Source organism: Heloderma suspectum, chromosome 17 (genome assembly GCF_057233095.1).
Source record: "Heloderma suspectum isolate Gila_16-S chromosome 17, 16-S_ref, whole genome shotgun sequence".
Taxonomy (NCBI): Eukaryota; Metazoa; Chordata; class Lepidosauria; order Squamata; family Helodermatidae; genus Heloderma; species Heloderma suspectum.
The window spans coordinates 13,776,356-13,795,655 of NC_139474.1; the positions used below are offsets into that span (position 1 = coordinate 13,776,356).

At 49.5% G+C, this 19,300-nt stretch overlaps 1 protein-coding gene across 1 annotated transcript in view; it reads left to right on the forward strand.

Annotated features, from left to right (window-relative positions):
• INTS3 (integrator complex subunit 3) overlaps nucleotides 1-19,300 on the forward strand; it is a 98,212-nt gene that overhangs the window by 51,646 nt on the left and 27,266 nt on the right. Inside the window, exons 16-22 of the mRNA XM_084824212.1 lie at nucleotides 407-536; nucleotides 4,465-4,519; nucleotides 6,320-6,423; nucleotides 10,722-10,766; nucleotides 11,360-11,479; nucleotides 12,606-12,759; nucleotides 15,917-15,985. Of these exons, the coding sequence (XP_084680338.1) occupies nucleotides 407-536; nucleotides 4,465-4,519; nucleotides 6,320-6,423; nucleotides 10,722-10,766; nucleotides 11,360-11,479; nucleotides 12,606-12,759; nucleotides 15,917-15,985 (677 nt within the window). The remainder of the gene's footprint in view (nucleotides 1-406; nucleotides 537-4,464; nucleotides 4,520-6,319; nucleotides 6,424-10,721; nucleotides 10,767-11,359; nucleotides 11,480-12,605; nucleotides 12,760-15,916; nucleotides 15,986-19,300) is intronic.

The following is a 19,300-nucleotide window of genomic DNA, read 5'->3' on the forward strand; positions in this document are numbered from 1 at the left end:
TGTCTCGCCCTGCTGCACCATCTTAGGCTCCCCCCCCCCCAAAAAAAAAAAAAGATATTTTGTACTTCCTCAAGCCTTGAAGTCCTACATGGGCATTAGCACTCATGGCTTGAATGTCAGAAACAGAGGGGAAGATTTATACCCTGATTTTCAGCCAAGACTAGCTGCCAAAGTGACTTACAATGAAAATCCATACGAAGGCACAACATGAAAAAGATGTTGTGTGTGTGTGTGTGTGTGTGTGTGTGTAGTGGGAGCAGGGGATGAGACAGGTGCAGTCTCTTCTGGCCCTGGGCCCTTCCATCGAAGTGAAGCTCAACTTTGCCATCCCGGTGAAGGCAGGTGTGTGCATTTGCGTGGGCTCTCTTGTCTCTGAGTCTGTTCGGCTTTCCTCCCTTTGCTGCAGGGAAAAAGAGGGAATTCCGGTTCCATCCCATCAAAGAAGCTGTCGTCGAAGAGCCGGTTGACATCACGCCCTTCCTGGACCAGCTGGACGAGTCTTTGAAGGATAAAGTCCTGCTACTGCAGAAGGGGAGGTTGGTACAGAACAGCAGCAGCTCCATGGGTGAATGTATGGCTAGGTTGAGCTTTCACGGTTCGTGGTGCCCATCCTGCTAGGAGACAACACTACGCTTAAAAAATTAAAAGGACACCCAAGGTTCATCTAGTTGGGAGTTCTGTTTCCAACAGGGCCAGCCAGATGCCCCCAAGATATTGACAGGCAGGGCATGATGGCCTGCCTCTGATACCTGTCATCGGCATCTGGTCCTCAGAGCTGCTGCTCCTGTATATGGAAGTTCTACTGTGTGGCTCTTCAGGGGCCAGTTGAAAAGGTGGTATTTTCACCTTCACACCCTATCAGTTGACTGAGGATAGCAATCCACAGTTGAGTGGATAGAGCCCATGTTCAGGATGTACTCTGCTTACTGTGGTGGTGGTGGGTTTCTTGTTTTTGTTTCAAACTTAATTTTTTTTAAAAAAAAAGCTCCATGAATTGCAGCAAGCACAGCGCTTTTCAGCTGCAAGGGTTCTGCATGTGCTGTTGCTGCAGGGTGTGTTGTGTGGATGTTACGTTAGCTAGTACATAATCTGAAAAATGCTAGCTTTTGTTCTTCCAAAGCAAGTTCCTAGAACAAGGTGGCAAACAGGAGTTCTGAAGGAATGTGCAGGAGCTGCCGTGCCTTGAAAGACTCAGAAATCCAGAGCAGGAAGCTGGACACAATGGCCAGGGTTGTGGGGCGGAGAGACTCCAAACAATTTGCATTCTGAGTCTTTTTCCTCCCCCTTCCTTCCTTCCATTATGTATTTCCTATGTATTTATCTCACCCTTCTGTCAAAGAGCACACAAAATGGTGTGCATCAGCCCGATTGCAAATCTGCAAATCCCGTCATCCCCAGCTCTCTAGGGATGCCAATCCCCTCTGAAGTTTCCTTCACAGGCTATTGCCTTTGCTGTCCCTGCACTGAAATGGAACAGAACATTCTCATAATCCAAGCTTCATCCCCTCCCAACCTCCCCAATATTTTGCAAACGTTGTCAGTTGGGCCCTTATCTGCAAATCTCTTAACTGTGTATTCTTTCCAGCTGTGACATTCATGAGTTCCACTCGCTGGTTCTGCCATTATTATAATTTTTTATGGCTGTCTTTATGACGTCTGTGGCTTTCGTCAGCGTTGAGATACACCCTGTGTAGTCCTCTCCTCTATTTACACCCCGAGAACCCTGTGAGGTGGGCCTTGCAGGGTAGTTGCTCACCCAGGGTGCAAATGGGACTGGAAGCGGGGGCCATTGATCTCCACCCCATCCCAAACACGGGGCCTCCCACTTCTCACCCTGGCACACAATTCATGTGTGACCTACGCATGGAGACATCGATCGGGCTGAAGCGTTGCGGGATCCAAGCCCCAGGCCGTCTTCTTGGAATCCACCACCACACTGTTGGGGTTTTGACGCTCGCCGTGGCAGCAGGAGGCCTTTGGCCCGGCACTCTCCATTAATTTCGCCTGTCATGACTAAGTGCATTTAATAGGTTTGTTTTGCACAGAGTCCACAGGATGCGTTTAAAAAAAAAAATAGCTGGATGGGATGGTGGGGGGCGGGGGGAGAGCCACGGCAAAGCAGGCCTGTGGGGGGCAGGAAACTTGTCTGCTTGCTGGGTTTGGGTCCCTGCTGTGATCTACTCTCACAGCTGCCTGCCATGCATTTCAGGTAGAGACCCCCCAGCAAGAGCAGAGCCCAAGGCTTGGTTGAGAGTCATTTGTCTGGCTGCTGAGGCTGCCCTGTGCCCTTTCAATAAGTCACGATTCTGGATCGAGGGAGGCTGAGTTGATGGCAAGCTGTGCAAATGAGGCTGTATTTACAGAGATTTATTGGGCATCGTTTATCTTGCTTCTCTAGGTCTTGGTGGGAGGGCGGAGCGGTAAGGAGGAGCTATTCAGGGCAGGGCAGCTCCCTCTTCCAAAAAGTGGTGGTCTTGTGTCTGGGCTGTGCCACTTCACGCTGATGGTGAGGAGGCTCACAGGATTGCATCTTCTCCATCTAAGAAAAGTTCCCTGCACCTAGAAAATGATCCTGTCAGGGAGAAGAGTTAAGGCTGAGGTTTTTCCCTGGCATGCGAATTTCTATGTGTGGGTGTGTTGTTGTTTTTTAAACAGAGGAGCATTCAGTTATATGAGCCCCCATCTGCAGCCTGAAGTGGTACAGCCCAGACACAGGCAGACTGCCTCCACGGACACCATTTATTTATTTATTGTAATCATACCCTGTTTTTTCTGCCAAAATGATTTCCAGAGCAGCTTACAATTAAAATTCATGCCAAGCCACAATATAATTAGGCATATGTGTGCATGCGGTGGGTGGGGGGAAGCCTCTTTTGGCACCACGAAGTTGGCAATACAGTCCAGGCTCTCAGCATTCATATTAAGAAAGTAATGATTAATGGTGCAATCCCATGCATGTTTAGACAGAAAAAAGTCCTACAACTCCCAGCATGCCCCAGCCAGCTGGCTGGGGCATGCTGGAAGTTGTACGATTTTTATCTGTCTAAACATGCATAGATTGCATCCTAGGTTCCTTGTCCTTCATGGCTGCAAAGATCACCCATTTCAAAGTCTGTGGGCAATGTTCAGTGTCTGAGACCTCGCGAAACTTTGCCCACACACTTTCAAGCCTACCTTTGCAGACCTAAAGTGCTAAAAACATGACGCTGAGGATTATTTTTTAAGTATGAAAGCTGAGATTCTCAGGCGGCGGACTTCTCCCTTTAGAGTTTAGATGTGGGGCTTTTCCCACACTTGGACGGATTCGTAGCACACACAGTGGATAAGGGGGAGCGGGGGCTGGATTCGAATCCATTTGAAGGGATGCTTCATGTGTTCCGCCAACAGGTGGGTCCCTGGGGCGCCCCTGTCTTTCCTCTAACGTTTGTAGGGCATCACCGTGTTTGAAAACATGGGGGCTTATGCATCCCTGGGGGCAGTGAATGAGTTCTGCACTGCGAGTGCACAGAAGATTTGCCTATAATACACGTTGTTGAGTAACAGCCAGTTTGATCAAAGCAATAAACCAGGGGTGCAGAACCTCTTTCATCTCGAGGGCTGCGTTCCAGTGGTGGGCGGGGCCCTAGGCAAAGGAGGCAGGGCCCAAAACAGAGGTATATTTGTGCTTAAAGCTCTCACTCCCAATAAGTCTGCCTTAGGAGAGGCAGTTCAACCTTGGGGGGGGACGGGGACTGCACAAAAGCTGGGAAACCGCAAATGATCAGGGCAGAGCAGGTGTGGCCAGGGGAAGGAGTCTGGATTTGGCCCTCAGGAGGGCCCTTGGTTTCCCAGCCCTTTGTTCAGCGATCGCAGAGGTGGGATCCCCCCTCCGCATGTGTGTGTGTGTGTGTGTGTGTGTGTGTGTGAGAGAGAGAGAGAGGTGCTCCCACCTTCTGCAACCCCTGAAGTTTGTGTGGGTTTCAATCCATTGCTTCCCAGATGACCTGCAGCATCGTCCCCCGATCCCAGAACCCTTTTCCTCCTCCACATGTATTCTGCCACTCCTTAGCCACTTGATCCAAAGCAGGCAAGGGGCTTCTTGGAGTGACTAAAGCAGAGCCTTCCTTTCATGATGCACATCAGCCAGTCAGTCCTCCCGCAAACAGCCCAAGTGTCCTTGGCGAATTTTGTGTTTGTTCTTTAAGCCCTTTCCCTGAGAGTGAGTGATCGAGGTGCAAAAAGATGAGAGGCATCCGCAGAGGCTGCTCGCACTCACTCAGTTGGCAGGCAGAGGTGATGTTTCCGGCCTGTGTTAGTTTCCAACCATGTGGCTCCTGTCAATAATCTCTTGATAAACCTGAGGTGAAGGCAAACCAGCTCTGAGGTCGCACGACATACAGAGCCCCAGTGTTCCCTGCCGTCCCCAATCTTGTGCTCTCTCTCTCCTTAACTTGGATTTCCTTTTCTTGTTTTTTTGGGCTGCAGCGATACAGAAGCACAGTGTGAGGTCATGCAGGAAATCGTGGACCAAGTCCTGGAGGTAATGGCTCGCTCCTGTCTTACACGCTCCATGCAGTGCAAGAAATGACGGAGTGGCGTGTGTGTGGACTCCACATGGATGGGGCAGGGCGTGTGTAGGCCAGTCCTCCGGCAAGGGGTGCAGGCGGTTTGCACCAGGTCCTCCAGCTGTTGCTTCTGCAAAGGGCAGCTCGAGAATCGCCAAGGGAAGCTCACGGTGGCCTGACAGTTCCCCCTGTAGCTGTCCATCATGGCTCAGAATAGGACCTGCGCGCTGGGACTCCCCTGCTGCTACAGATTAAGCAAGCACCAATCCTTCTGTCCTTTCGACCCCTTCTAAAAGCATACCTTTTCCCAACAGGCATTCCCTGGAAGGGAACCTTGTCCTCTGCACATCGCTTAGACATGTCTTTAATATACGCAGTTCATAAGTCTCGCTAAATAAATAAATGCAATAAAATCCCTCTGTGCCTCTTCCAGAGGAAAGAAGGGAGATGATGTCCCTGGTCCCTTCTCTCCTGATTTTCTCTGGCATGACATTAAGGTCTCAATCCTAAGCATGTTTAGACAGGAAAAAAAGTCCTACAACTCCCAGCATTCCCCATGCTGACTGGGGAATGCTGGGAGTTGTAGGACTTTTTTCTGGCTGGGGAATGCTGGGAGTTGTAGGACTTTTTTCTGGCTAAACATGCATGGGATTGCACTATAAGAGACTTTGAGGGAATGGGCAGGGGGACAGCAGTCTGTGTCTCTGCTCCCTTGCAAAGCATATAGTGCCCGCTTCTTAATTCCTCGCCCATCCCCCCCCCCCCCCCCCGAATGTCTATGCCAGTTACTCTGGGAAATTTGTTCTGTTGGTATTAGGTTTTATGACTACCAATGTTAGATTTCTCAAGACCCCAGCACCAGGGGTGGGTTGGGGGAACTTTAGCATGCCTGTGCAGGTAACTTACCATTACCCGCACTGACCATTTTTTAAAAAGCAGGCATTCCACCCTTCCTCCACAAGGCAAAAAATTAGAGATGCGCATTTCCTGGGGATGAGGGCCAAAAACTGGGACAGTTGGAGGAGCTGCTGCTGCTGCTGTGAAAGGGCCTGGTGGGTTCCAGCTGTGAAAACAAAGCAGGGCTGGGCCTGAGTGGGGTGCTGCCACTCCCTCTTTTCCCCAGCGGGCTGCTCCAGTATCCTTTGGAGAATATTGGATGCTTTCATATAACGAGGAAACGTTTCGTGCAGCGCCTGGCACGCAGCTGAAGCGAACTGGGGCTCAAGATTGGCTGCTTGTCAAAAGCATGCCTGCACCTCTTTTCGCAAAGGCGCCGGACCACGTCCACCCATCCGCCTGGGCCCTGGGGCTTTCGGAAAGAATCGAGTCCCGTGAAACTGCCCCCTCCTCCTCTTCGTCCACCGTAACTGAGCAAGGCTGTTATTGGCGTGTCAGTGTGTCCCCCGCCCTCCCGGCTCGTCTGGGCAGGGCGCTGTGGCGATTGGCGGCATCACGGGACGGATCACTGCGCTGTGCCCTCCTGCTGCTGCTGTTCCACGCAAAAGCGGGGTTCGGCTATTGGGTGGCATAGCAATGTAAGGAAAGCCTGGGGGAATCGCTTGGCATCAGTACCTGACCTGACACCAGGGATGGTGAGGGACCTGTGGCCTCTGGGCTGTGGCTCCCTTACTCCCTGACCCAGTGTCCAAGCTGGCTGAGACTGATGGGACTTGGAATCATCTGGAATTGCCAGACATTCCCCAGCCCCGCCATGCCCTCTCCCCCAGGGCTGTCAGAGCGCCAAACCCACCCTGTTCTGTTCCCCTCTTCCGCAGGAGGACTTTGACCAGGAGCAGCTGTCGGTCTTGGCTTCCTGCTTGCAGGAGCTCTTCAAGGCTCACTTCCGTGGGGAGGTTCTGCCAGAGGAAATTACCGAAGAGTAAGTGTGGGCACGGGCAGAGGGTGGGGTTGGGCCCTTAGCTCCTTCCTCTCACTGTTCCTCCCATTGCTGGGCATTCTGTTTTCTAGCTGGTCCTTACACTCTGCCTATGCGAGGACTTCCTTCAGGGTCCAGGCAGGGACCAAATGAACACCAGTTCTCAGTAAGATGGTGGGAAGGTCTGGGGAATGTTATTTGCATCTGCTAAGATCTAGTGTTCAACCTGTGTCTGGACTGTGCCACTTCAGACTGCAGATGGGGCAAGAGGGGGGGTTTCCCATGATGGAATGTTCCTCCATGCCATAATAACAGTAATAATCCCTGCACACGGAAATCCAGTATGTCAGGGAGAAAAGGTTTAGTTTAACCTTTCCCCTGACATGCTAGATTTCAAGGTACAGTGGATTTTTTTCTGATTCAAGCATGTGAGCTCCCCCCGCCCCCCCCACACACAACGAAGTGCTAGAGCCCAGACACAGGTCGACACCCTTAGTAAGAACTAGGCCTAAGCGTTCTGCCTCCCTAGAACAGGGGGTCGGCAACCCGGTTCCCTCCAGGTGTTTTGGACCAAACTCCCAAAAAACGCTGACCCCATTCACCATGCTGGCTGGGGCTTATGGAAGTTGTAGTCCCAACACATCTGGAAGGCATAAAGTTGCCTACCCCTGCCCTCGAATGTGTCTGGGATGCTGTAGATGCAAGATTCCTGCATCAAGCAAGAAGGTGACCTCCGAAGTCCCTTCTGTCTCTGAATGCTATCTTTCGCAATGTGCAGCGCTTCCTAGAAGCCTTGGGAGCTGCCTCAAGCCAGGTCACTCTACCCTTGACGGGCAGTGGCTCTCAAAGAAAGGTCTTTTCTGTCACCTGCTTCCCGAGACCTCTTTTTTGAACTGGAGATGCTGGCAGGAGTTGAGGCCGGAACACTTTCTGCATGCAAAGCAGGTGCTGTATTGCCGACCCACAGTCCCTCCCTGGTGTTTCCATGGCAAAAAAGGTCAGCATGGGAAGCATTCCCCAAAAGCAACAATGGTAATAAGCGTGTTTGCTTCCAAAGGCACATCTCCTCCCATACGCACCTGCCTGGACCCTTTGGTTGTCTTTGGAGACCCTCCTTCAGGTGCTCCCGCTGACAGAAACTAGGCAGGTGGCTGCAAGAGAGACGGCCTTCTTCATTTCATTTCATTTCATTTCATTTCACTTCATTCATTCATTCATTAAATTTATTAATCACCCATCTGGCTGGTCATCCAGCCACTCTGGGCGATGTACAATAATAAAAACAGTTTAAAACAATAAAATTCTACATTAAAAACATCATATTTCTAAAAATACCCTAACCCACCCCAAATGCCTGCCTGAACAACCACGTTTTTAATGTGTGGCGAGAGCTCATTAAAGAGGGGGCATGGCAGAGTTCCCTAGGAGGGAGTTCCACAGAGTGGGGGGCCACCACAGAGAAGGCCCTCTCCCTCGTCCTCACCAGCCTAGCTGTCCTGGCTGATGAGACAGAGAGAAGGCCATCCAAGGCTGATCTTGTTAAGCGGCCTGTCTGGTGTTGCTGGAGGTGCTCCTTGAGATAGGCTGGGTCGGAACCATATAGGGTTTTAAAGGTCAAAACCAACACCTTGAATTTGGCCCAGAAAACAACTGGTAACCAATGCAACTCCTTCAGAACTGGAGTGATGTGATCTTGCCGGCGGCTGCCTTTAATCAGGTGAGCCGCTGCGTTCTGTACCAGCTGCAGCTTCCGAACCGTCTTCAAGGGTAACCCCACGTACAGCGCATTGTTGTTGTTCAGTCGTTAAGTCGTGTCCGACTCTTCGTGACCCCATGGACCATAGCACGCCAGGCCTTCCTGTCCTTCGCTCTCTCCTGGAACGTGCTCAAATTCATATTCATTGCATCGGTGATGCTATCTAGCCATCTCATCCTCTGCCGTCCCCTTTTCCTTTTGCCTTCGATCTTTCCTAGCATCAGGATCTTTTCCAGTGAGTTTTCTCTTCGCATTAGGTGGCCAAAATATTTGAGCTTCAGTTTCAGTATCTGTCCTTCCAATGAGCAGTCAGGGTTGATTTTCTTTAGGATTGACTTATTTAGGTCATACCTGAATGGTTTAGTGGTTTTCCCTACGTTCTTCAATTTCAGCCGAAATTTTGCAAGAAGCAGCTCATGATCTGAGCCACAGTCAGCTCCAGGTCTTGTTTTTACTGACTGTATAGAGCTTCTCCATCTTTGGCTGCAAAGGCCATAATCAGTCGGATTTCGATATTGACCATCTGTTGATGTCCATGTGTAGAGTCGCCTCTTGTGCTGTTGGAAAAGCGTATTTGCTATGATCAGCGTGTTCTCTTGGCAAAACTCTATTAGCCTTTGTCCTGCTTCATTTTATACACCAAGGCCGTGCTTACCTGTTATCCCGGTGATTTCTTGACTTCCTACTTTAGCATTCCAATCCCCTATGATGAAGAGGACATCTTTTTTTGGTGTTAGTTCTAGAAGGTGTTGTAGGTCTTCATAGAACCAATCAACCTCAGCGTCTTCGGCCTCAGTGGTTGGACCATAGACTTGAATTACTGTGATGTTGAATGGTTTGCCTTGGATTCATACTGAGATCATTCTATCGTTTTTGAGATTGTACCCCAGTACTGCTTTTCCCACCTTTTTATTGACTACGAGTGCTACTCCATTTCTTCTAAGGGATTCTTGCCCACAGTAGCAGATAGGATGGTCACCTGAATTAAATTCGCCTGTGCTTGTCCATTTCAGTTCACTGATTCCCAAAATGTCGATGTTCAATCTTGCCATCTCATGTTTGACCACCTCCAGCTTACCTTGATTCATTGATCTGACATTCCAGGTTCCTAAATAATATTGTTCTTTACAGTATCAGATTTTCTTTTCACCACCAGACACATCCACAGCTGAGTGTCCTTTCGGCTTTGGCCCAGCCACTTCACTCTTTCTGGCGCTACTTGGAAATACCCTCTGCTCTTCCCCAGTAGTATGTTGGACACCTTCCGACCTGAGGGGCTCATCTTCCATTGGCATATCTTTTAGCCTTGTGATACGTTCCATGGGGCTTTCTTGGCAAGAATACTGGAGTGGGATGCCTTTTCCTTTTCCAGTGGACCACATTTTGTCAGAACTCTCTGCCATGACCTGTCCATCTTGAGTGGCCCTGCACGGCATAGCTTATGGCTTCACTGAGTTATGCAAGCCCCTTCGCCTCAACAAGGCAGTGTCTAAACGAGAGGAGACCAGGGCATGTACTACCGATGGGAGCAGATGGTCGGGAAGGAAGGGGCGCAGCCTCCATATCAGATGGAGTTGATACAGAGCTATCCGGCTCACAGCTGACACCTGAGCCTCCATGGACAGCTGGGAGTCCAAAATGACCCCCAGGCTGCAGACCTGGTCTTTCAAGGGTAGCCGTACCCCATTCAACACCAGGTCAACATTTATTATATTTCTATTCTGCCCAATAGCCGAAGCTCTCTGGGCGGTTTACAAAGATTAAAAACCTTAAAAATACAATATTGTACATAACATAAAGATTGCCTACATACAAACATAAACAGACAACACACACATATTCCAAGCTACTAAGCACAAATTAATGTCCTTCTGAAGGGAAAGCATGGAATTAATGGGGCAAAATGATTTTTTATTTTGCTGCTTTTACATAATCACTGCTTCTCCAACCTCTTCATTTTTTCATCTGCCTCCCCCACTACATCCTGCAGTTTCACAGCTGTTTTAGTCAAGGCAGCAAAGCTTTCTTTGAGGCTTTCTGTCCCCACTTCCCTCCCTACATTGTCAAGGCTGTCAAACCACTGGAGGACTCTTTTGAGATGTGCCTGAACAACCTTTTGCTCTTCTCAATTGTGGCACCCCATTTACAGAATACCCTCTCCAAGAGGGCTCGCCTGGTGCCTTCATTGTTATCTTTTCAGCACAAGGTGAAGACGTGTGTCTTCTCCCAGGCATTTTAGATTTTACTGCTGCATTTCTATGTTTTACACTGTTGGGTTTTTTTTTCTGTGCTGTTTATTGTTGTTGTTTTGTATTCTATTTATATTCTTCTTCTTTTTTTGCTTTGTAATCCACACAGAGAGCATTTGTTATTTGGTGGGTTAAAAATATAATACATAAATAAATAATAAAATTTAAAAATAGAATCGTTAAGAAATGTGTGTGTGACGTGCGTGAGGGTTTGGCTTTGTGGATTGTTGGTTGACCTGATGTTTTCCTGACACATTTTCTCTCTCTCTCTTTCTCTCTCTCCCCTTTCCATACAGATCTCTAGAGGAATCCGTGGGGAAGCCGCTTTACCTAATATTTAGGTATGTCCCATGCTTTCCAACCTTCTGCCGTCTCTTCTGTATCTCATGCTCTGCGATGTGGGGAGGGGCTACAGCAGAGTATGCACAAACGCATGCATGCATGCCTTTGCACACACCGATTCACTCCATCTTCTTGTGTCTTTGGCTTTGACCCCGATGGTACAAGTTTGTCAGGCCCTGTCCAGATGCTGGTTTGTTCGTTCTCTCTCTCTCTCTCTCTCTCTCTCTTTCCGGGATTGCCTACTAGGGGGCAGGCTTGAAAGAGAGCTAGAGGCAGGGCTGTGGCAAGAGAGGAGGCAACCAAACTGAGTTGTGGGCTCATAATTGCTCTCCATAATTGCTCTCTTGGCCGTAGCACGCTAGCGATCCCTTGTTTTACGGCCAGTGGAGAGTGTGTGACTGCAGTGGGAACGAGTCTGGCTGCGAAATTGGCTAGCCAGGGCGGGGCGGGGGGCATGCTCACATACACAGGGCCGCTCCCTTCAAACCTTTAGCCTGCACTAGAAGCACCACACCGTGTCCACGGTGCTGAATTTGAACCTAACCCAGCTCCGCTTTCGTCTCCCTTCTGTCCTCCCCCAATCCCTGTTCAGGAACCTCTGCCAGATGCAAGAGGACAACAGCAGCTTCTCCGTGCTACTGGATCTCTTGTCTGAGCTCTACCAGAAACAGCCCAAGATTGGCTACCACCTTCTCTATTACTTAAAAGCCAGGTGAGGCTGCCAAGGAGTGAGTCTACAAAGAGTTTACAGGAGGTTTGGGGAAGACTCCTATTCAAAGGGCAGCCCAGAGAGGGGACAGACACGGCTGGAATCATGACTGTGATTCCATACTACAGCCTTCCCCTTCTAGATGTTTGGGGCTCCAACTACCAGCATCCTGGACCCTTGGCTCTGGGGGTGATGGGTCTTGAAGTCCCAAACATCTGGAGGGCACCAGCTTGGGGAAGGCTGCCGTATCATAGAGTGCTCTCTTCTGGAAGTTGAAAGGGCTTTCTCCGACATTATGCTAGCACTTTACAACAACCCGGTAAGGGAGGTCAGTGGCATTATCCCCACTTTGCAGGTGGGGATGTGCTAAGACCGCGGGTGAGTGGCTTGATGAAGATTGGCAAATGAGATAGGGGCTGGAATGAGATTTGTACTGGGGAACATAAGAACGTAAGAAGAGTCCTGAAGCTGGATCAGGCCAAAGGTCCACCTATTCCAGCATTCTGTTTGCACAGTGGCCAACCAGCTGCCCACAGGGAACCCACAAGCAGGACAGGACTGCAACAGCACCCTCCTGCCCATGTTCCCCAGCAACTGGGGCACATAGGTGTAGTGCCCCTGAGGAAGGAGGACCACACTCCTCTCATGGTTACCCACTGTTCTGAAGTCCTAAAAAACCTGAGATCTCGCTTGGGGCGCAAGTTCCCCCTGCACAGGGCCCCCTTAGTAGTATTCTTAGTAGTATCAGTATTCTTGGTAGTATTCTTAGCAGTATTCTTAGCAGTGTTAGTATTCTTATTAGTATTCTTCTTAGTAGTAGAAGTAGTAGTAGTGTTCTTAGGGCGCAATCCTATGCATGGTTAGACAGAGAAAAGGCCTACAACTCTCAGCATTCTGGCTGGGGAATGCTGGGAGTTGTAGGCCTTTTCTCTTGTCTAAGCATGCATGCGCCCTGAGTAGGATTCTTAGCAGTATTGTTAGTATTCTTAGCAGTGTTAGTATTCTTATTAGTCTTCTTCTTAGGAGGAGGAGGAGTTCTGTACCGTTTCTCGTTTGTGCAAATCCCTAATGGATCAGCTCCAGCCTTCCGCTCGCTTACCTGGCCTGGCGCCCCTTCCTTCTTTTTCAGCAAAGCGGCGGCTGGGAAGATGAACCTCTATGAGTCCTTTGCCCAGGCCACCCAGCTGGGCGACCTGCACACGTGCCTGATGATGGACATGAAGGCTTGCCAGGAGGACGACATCCGGCTCCTCTGCTACCTCACGCCTTCCATCTACACCGAGGTCAGGCCCGGCGGGAGGCACGGACAGAGCTTTCCAGGCCTCTCTGCAGGGTGGCGGGGGTGGCGGTTGAGGATTTGGCGCTCAGGCTGGGCCCTGCATGACCCCTTGTCTTCCTCCAGTTGCCCAGGAGAAACAAAGCAGGCTCGGTACGAAAGTAGAACTTTAAGGGAACACTTTGCATGTTTTCTTGTTGTTCAGTCGTTCAGTCGGGTCCGAATCTTCGTGACCCCATGGACCATAGCATGCCAGGCCTTCCTGTCCTGCGCTCTCTCCCGGAGCATGCTCAAGTCCATATTCATTGCATCAGTGATGCTAACATGTTTTCTTGGTATTCCTTAAAAGGGTCCTGTATGGCAGGTTGGTATTATTGTTGCCATATTGGGGGGCTGAGAGAGAGAAATAACCCTCGTTAAGCCCCCCCACACACACACACCCTTTGCTTTCCTCTCCAGGAGCCTTGTTTTTCTCCCCTCTGCCCCGCTTCGTCTTCCCCCAGTGTTTTCTCTCATGCTTCTTGAGTGATTGCATGTGGCTCGCAGACCCAGAGCCATCGCTGGACGCGGCCGGGCTCGACGGAGGCTTACGTTGCACGTTCTCCAGGCCGTTAGGTTTAATGAAACGCTTGATTGCTTCCATTATTCAGCCAGCCGACAAGCCAGGGTGGTGAGCCTCTTGCTGTGGAGAGGCCTTTCTTGGGTGTAACGCGCCATGTACTGCAGCAGCTGGTTGGTGCAGGACCCCGTGACCCCTTCCCCGTTTCTGGTCCATCAGCAGGACCTGGCTGTGCTCTTTAATCCTCCTGAGACTGTGGAGCAGGGGTGGGGAGCCATTTTCAGCCCGAGGTCCTGAGATCAATCCCCAGCGGCATCTCCAGGTAGGCCTGGGAATGAATCCTGCCTGAAACCCTGGAGTGCCGCTGCTGCCAGTCAGTGTTAACAACACCGGGCCAGACGGACCAGGGATCTGACTCAGTATAAGGCAGTTTCTCTTTCTTCCTTTGAAATGGCCCGCCTGCTGTTGCCTTGTAACTTACCGTTCGTGTAATATATGTTGCTTTGGGAGGACACGGCCCTAATAACAATACTAATATTAATATAAAAACTTCCTGACTGTTAGAGCAGTACGACAATGGAACCAATTCCCTAGGGAGGTGGTGGGCTCTCCCACACTGGAGGCATTCAAGACGAGGCTGGACAGCCATCTGTCAGGGATGCTCTGACTTGGATTCCTGCATCGAGCAGGGGGTTGGACTCGATGGCCTTGTAGGCCCCTTCCAGCCCTACTTTTCTATGATTCTAATGCTAATAAAAATCATGCGAATTAAGAAAAACTCCCCCAGGGTAACGGTGCAGACGTATTAGGCTGTGGCCCCCACCGTGCTGCCTGGGGCTGTCCTATTCTCTCTCTCTCTCTCTCTCTCCCCCCCCCCCCATTTTAGTGTCAGTTGAAATGGCTAGTTTGGTGTTGTGAATTTCACTCGGTGGTGGTGGGGGGGAGAGGGAATGTGGTTGTGGTACTGTGCTACCATCTGGGGGTGGGAAATTTGGTCTTCCAACCCGTTTGACTTGGACACCCCTGCCCTGGGGAGAAAGCACTCCCCCCTCCCCAATTTACCCCTCCCGCAATAAACACACCTGGGAACTGGCTGTGGGAGTCCTGGATTGGGGCGGGGGGGGGGGCGGGGGCTGCTGTCATTCCATTGTACCGATGCAACCCAAAGCATCTCACTGCAAAAATAGTACTTGCTGTTCCATGGAGCAAAACAGCTAACGAGTTCTGTACAAAATTGGGGCGGCGGGGGGTGGGTTGTTGGCCACTCTTAATCCTATTTGCTGTTTTGCATGCTCCAGTTCACTTCTAATTTTGAACAGCGTGTCAAGTGTCAGATTTTTCTGCATATTTGACAACGGAAAAGCGAACTAACAAATTGGATTTGGCTTCTGCGCTGTCTGTCCTGGGTACCTTTCCTCTTCACTAGCCAGCTGTGCACAGCCTGTGGCCCCCCCTGCTGTATGTAGGAGGAAGGGCCAAGGCTGTAGTTGCAGCCATGCAGGGAAAAATGGGGAGGACTTGCATCCTTGCCTGAGAGAGAGAAATCTTTCCACTTCCAATTTTTCTGTGTGAAGAATTTTGTTTCAGAATTTGAATCCACAACCCAGTAGCTTGGTGAAAGAAGCTGGCAGATGGGGAGTGTAGCGGAAGTTTTCCAGGGATCAGGGCCTTGGTTTACCTCTCTCCCTAAGGAGTGGAATAAATGATGCAACATTTGTTCAACGTATATTTAGGCGACAGATTTGGGTTACTGTGGCACAGAGGGCTTTAAAGAAAAAAAAGCTCTGATGCCCTTGGCTTTACTCTGCCAACAGAATAACAAGAATCTGCATGTTAGCTTAAAAAGAGAGAGAGAGAGAGAGAGAGAGAGAGAGTACAACAACACCCCACGTTAAGTTCCATGATGGAAGAAGTTAGGATATAAATATACTAAGTAAATATCTTTTAGTGAGACCAGTTTAGGAGTATGAATATGCAAGCTTGGAAGTTCCACAGAATTCTGGATGAGACAGAACGAAGGGTCTATCTCTTCTCTCCCCCACCCTGCTCCATGCAGCAGAATGACGTGGTAGAGTCCTGAGGTGATAGAATGCACTGTACTACTTTAGACTGCAGTTGGGCGGGATCTGTGCCATTTTTAAAGGCTCTCTTGTATAAACACTCCCTGCAGATAGAAAATTAGGAGGGAAGTGTGATCTAGAACCTCTTTCCTTGATGTACTAGTTTTCTACAAGCAAGGAAGTAAAAAAAAAAAAAAAAGTGTAGGGGAATATTCACAAAAATTGTATGCTCCCACTTGTCAGAAGTAGTACAGTCCAATGTAGACTTCCCCAACCTGGTGCCCTCCAGACTACAACTCCCAGCATTCCTGATTGTTCGCCATACTGGCTGGGGCTGATGGGAGTTGAAGTCCAAAACTTCTGGAGGCCACCATGTTGGGGAAGCCAGTCCAGTGAACCACATCAGGATTCTACCACCTGATTCTGTTGCTTACGTAAACCAGGCCAAAAATGTAGTAGTACCCCCCCCAAAAGTGGGAGGAGCCTTTGAAAGAGGGAACAGGTCTCCTTTTACCATCTTTTGTTTGCCTACCTCTCCATCTCAGTTTCCAGACGAGACCTTGCGGAGCGGGGAGCTGCTGAACATGATTGTGGCCGTCATCGACTCGGCTCAGGTAAGATCCGCCTGTGTGGAGAAGAGGGAGAATGCAGGATCCACGTGTTGCGTTTCTTGGCTCCTGCAATGGCCGGCCTGCCCGTCAGGGTTTGCGTGAATGTGGCAAAATGCACCGTCTGTTTCAGGACCGGAGTTGGGTTCTCAACCCAAACCAAGATGGGGGGACTCGGGTTCAGCCATCCCGTGATTCTAAGGGTAGGGGAAAGAGCAGCAGCCCAAGGGGGAAGGGTCTGGGTGCGAACTACCACTCCGCTCTGTGCAGCTTTTTCTCAATTTCATCTTTGGGCCCTCCCCAGCCTGCAAAAATGGGTGGGTGGGGTTTGCGAGGACCGAATTTAACAGTGCAAATTAAGAACGGGTGGGTGGGGTTTACAGGACTGAATTTGATTTAACAATACATACATATACACACACTTAGGTGGAACACACACACACACGTAGAGAGAGAGGGTGGGGGTGTAAAGTGGCACAACAGCAAAAAGCAACCAGGAGGCTCTGGATCCAGTGTGGATGCCGTCAGTCTTCAGTTAAAATACATAAGAAAGATAGATAGACTAAGAATGGAGTAATTTTAAAACATATTAATGCTAAGCGTTTCATCTTCCGCCTTCAACAGTATCATATTTAGCACTAAATATATTTTAAACTACTCTGCTGTTAGTCTATCTATCTTTGAAGAGACAGATGAACAACTGACTAATTTAAAGATATATGTTGTGCTAAGCATTTCAGCTTCTGCCTTCACCAGTATCATGTTCAGCGCTAAATATATATTTAAATTATTCTGTTTTTAGTCTGTCTATCTTTGACAAACACACACACCACCAACAAATTAACTTTCAAAATGCTTTGTTGGTTTGTTTGTTACATTTATATCCCGCCTTTTCCTCCAAGGAGCCTAAGGTGGCGTATGTGGTCCTCCTCCTCTCCATTTTATCCTCACAACAACCCTTTGAGGTAGGTTAGGCTGAGAGCCAGTGACTGGCCCAAAGGCACCCAGTGAGCTTTTTGGCCGAGTGGAAACTAAAACCCAGTTTCCCAAGCCCCAGTCCAACACTCTAGCCGCTACACTACACTGGCTCTCTTCATGTTGGACATAAATGATTGATAACAAAAAACATCAATAGGAACTTTTTGATGGGATAGACAGTCAGTTTTCTCCCCACCTCCACTGGGAGACTGGTGGCTGGATGGGCCTGTCTTTCAGGAAGAAGATTGGACTGGGTTCCTTTCTGCCCTCCCATCAAACTTCCCAGTCCAGGGCACAGTTTTTGTCATCTGCCAGGTCGCTTTGCAGCCTGGGAGCTGGGGAGAGGCTCCCCCTGCTGGCACATCTGGCCCAGCATCTGGCCCTGGGGCATAATTTGAGTCGGACTCCGGGCACTTTTCCTGACACCCAGAGCTCAGTCCTGGGAAGCCACCGCAGCCAACTCCCCCGCCCCAAGTTGGAATAATTGATGGCCAGGCCAGAGGTCCAGACTTACTGACAAGTCTGATCTCCAGCCCCGTTTTATTTTAGAAACGATAACAGCGCTGGAGTGGAGTTCTGGGTAAAGAGCCTCATGAGAGCAAGGCCGCTGTGTGGTGCCAATGCTAATAGGTTGCTATGGCACCAGTGTGGAATAACCCCAAAATAGCCAAAGTGGAGAGGCGGGGGGTGGGGGGAGAATGGCAGGGGCTTCGGCAGCCAATATATTCGCAGGCCCCATGCGTAAGACTTCTGAGCCTGAAGGGGGGGGCGCAGGGGTGACGACGGGATGATCTCCCACCCCCATCCTTGGATAAACCTCTCAGTTTTTCCCCTGTTCCGTTGTAAAAGAGTTTCTCTTTTTCCCATGCCAGTTTGGGGACTGTCTGAATCTTCGGCTGGTTTTCCTTGGCAGGGCAACCAGATGGTATCATGTATGGGAAAGGTTTGAACTGACATGGGGGGCCCCTGATCCTTCGCTAGGCCCCTGCTACACTCTGGATGTTCCCAGCCTTAAAAAAAAACCCCAAACTTCGTGTTTTTCCCCCAGCTGTTCCTCGATTGCCCTCATATATCACTGTGATTCTTTCCCACCTGGCTTCCTCTCATTTCCTGGCTGCGTTGTGGCTGGTGGAGAATTGGCAGCAGGGTGTTTTTATATTTTATATTGTTTTACTGTGTGCTTTTTGGTTTAAATGTTTGTGAACCTCCCAGAGAGCTTTGGGTATTGGGCGGTATAGAAATGAAATCAATCAATAAAATAAATAAAATAATAAAGGGGGGGGGTTCTTTTAGCACTCAGTGTTTTTGGAGACCTTGCCAGGACTACGGGCTGCCCTGTGGCCCCCAACGTGCTGAGCCCCCTCCCCGCTTCCAGTCCTGAACTGCGGAAGACGAAATCCTGTGGTCAGGAAGCATGTTAAACCAAATAAGAGTTTCTTTGCCTAATTTTGCAGTCCAGGTCTGAGCACCATTACTAGGGAGGATGCCCTCTTGGGTCTCTGAGTAACCTCGCTTAGTGTGCTACTGTTGGCCCACTTTCAACATCCAAACCTTTGGAGAGACTGAGATACTCCAACCTGGATGGGTTGTGGGGAGAGAGAGAGATACAAAACTAGAATGTTGAAAATGTCTTATTTTTCCGCCCAGCCCCGTTATACAAAAGCCAGGGTGGTGTAGTGGATAGAGTATGCGACTGCTCCTGAGGAGACTTGGGTTCAAATCCCTAGTGAGCTGGCAAAAGTGGCTGTACCGCTACAGACTGTTGTGTGTGTGGGAGTGTCTTCATATAAACCAAAATTTAAAAAATATCCCAGTGTAGGGATGTCAGAGAAATGTGTAATGGATTCAGATGAGTTTGGATTTCTATGAATCCCGCCCCCAGATTCTGCAGTGGACTGGCTTTTACTGAGTCACGTGGATTCTGCCAACTTGTGGACCAACTTTTTTAATTTTTGGAATTTTATGTAAGTTAGGAAAATGCATTAAAAAAACCCCACACCAGCCGAAAATGCTCGTTTCCCCCATACTCTAACGCATGAAAATGTGCATTTGAGGGGGAGGATTTGCGCATTTGGGAGGGTTTTTCACACTTTCAGAAATGTGCAATTTTGCGCAAATTTGGGAAACTGGAAAAAGTCCGATTACATCAGTGAACGGACGACGGAACAAAAGGCACCTGACAATATGCGAATCTTAGAATGGGTTTTACAAAATCCATACATCCCTATCTCAGCATAGGAAGCTAACATGTCTGGATGACTGTTTCCAGCCTCACCTTCTTCCTGACATGACAGTTTTCTGTGCACAGACAAAGCTCTGGCTGTTGTTGTCGGTGTGGTACAG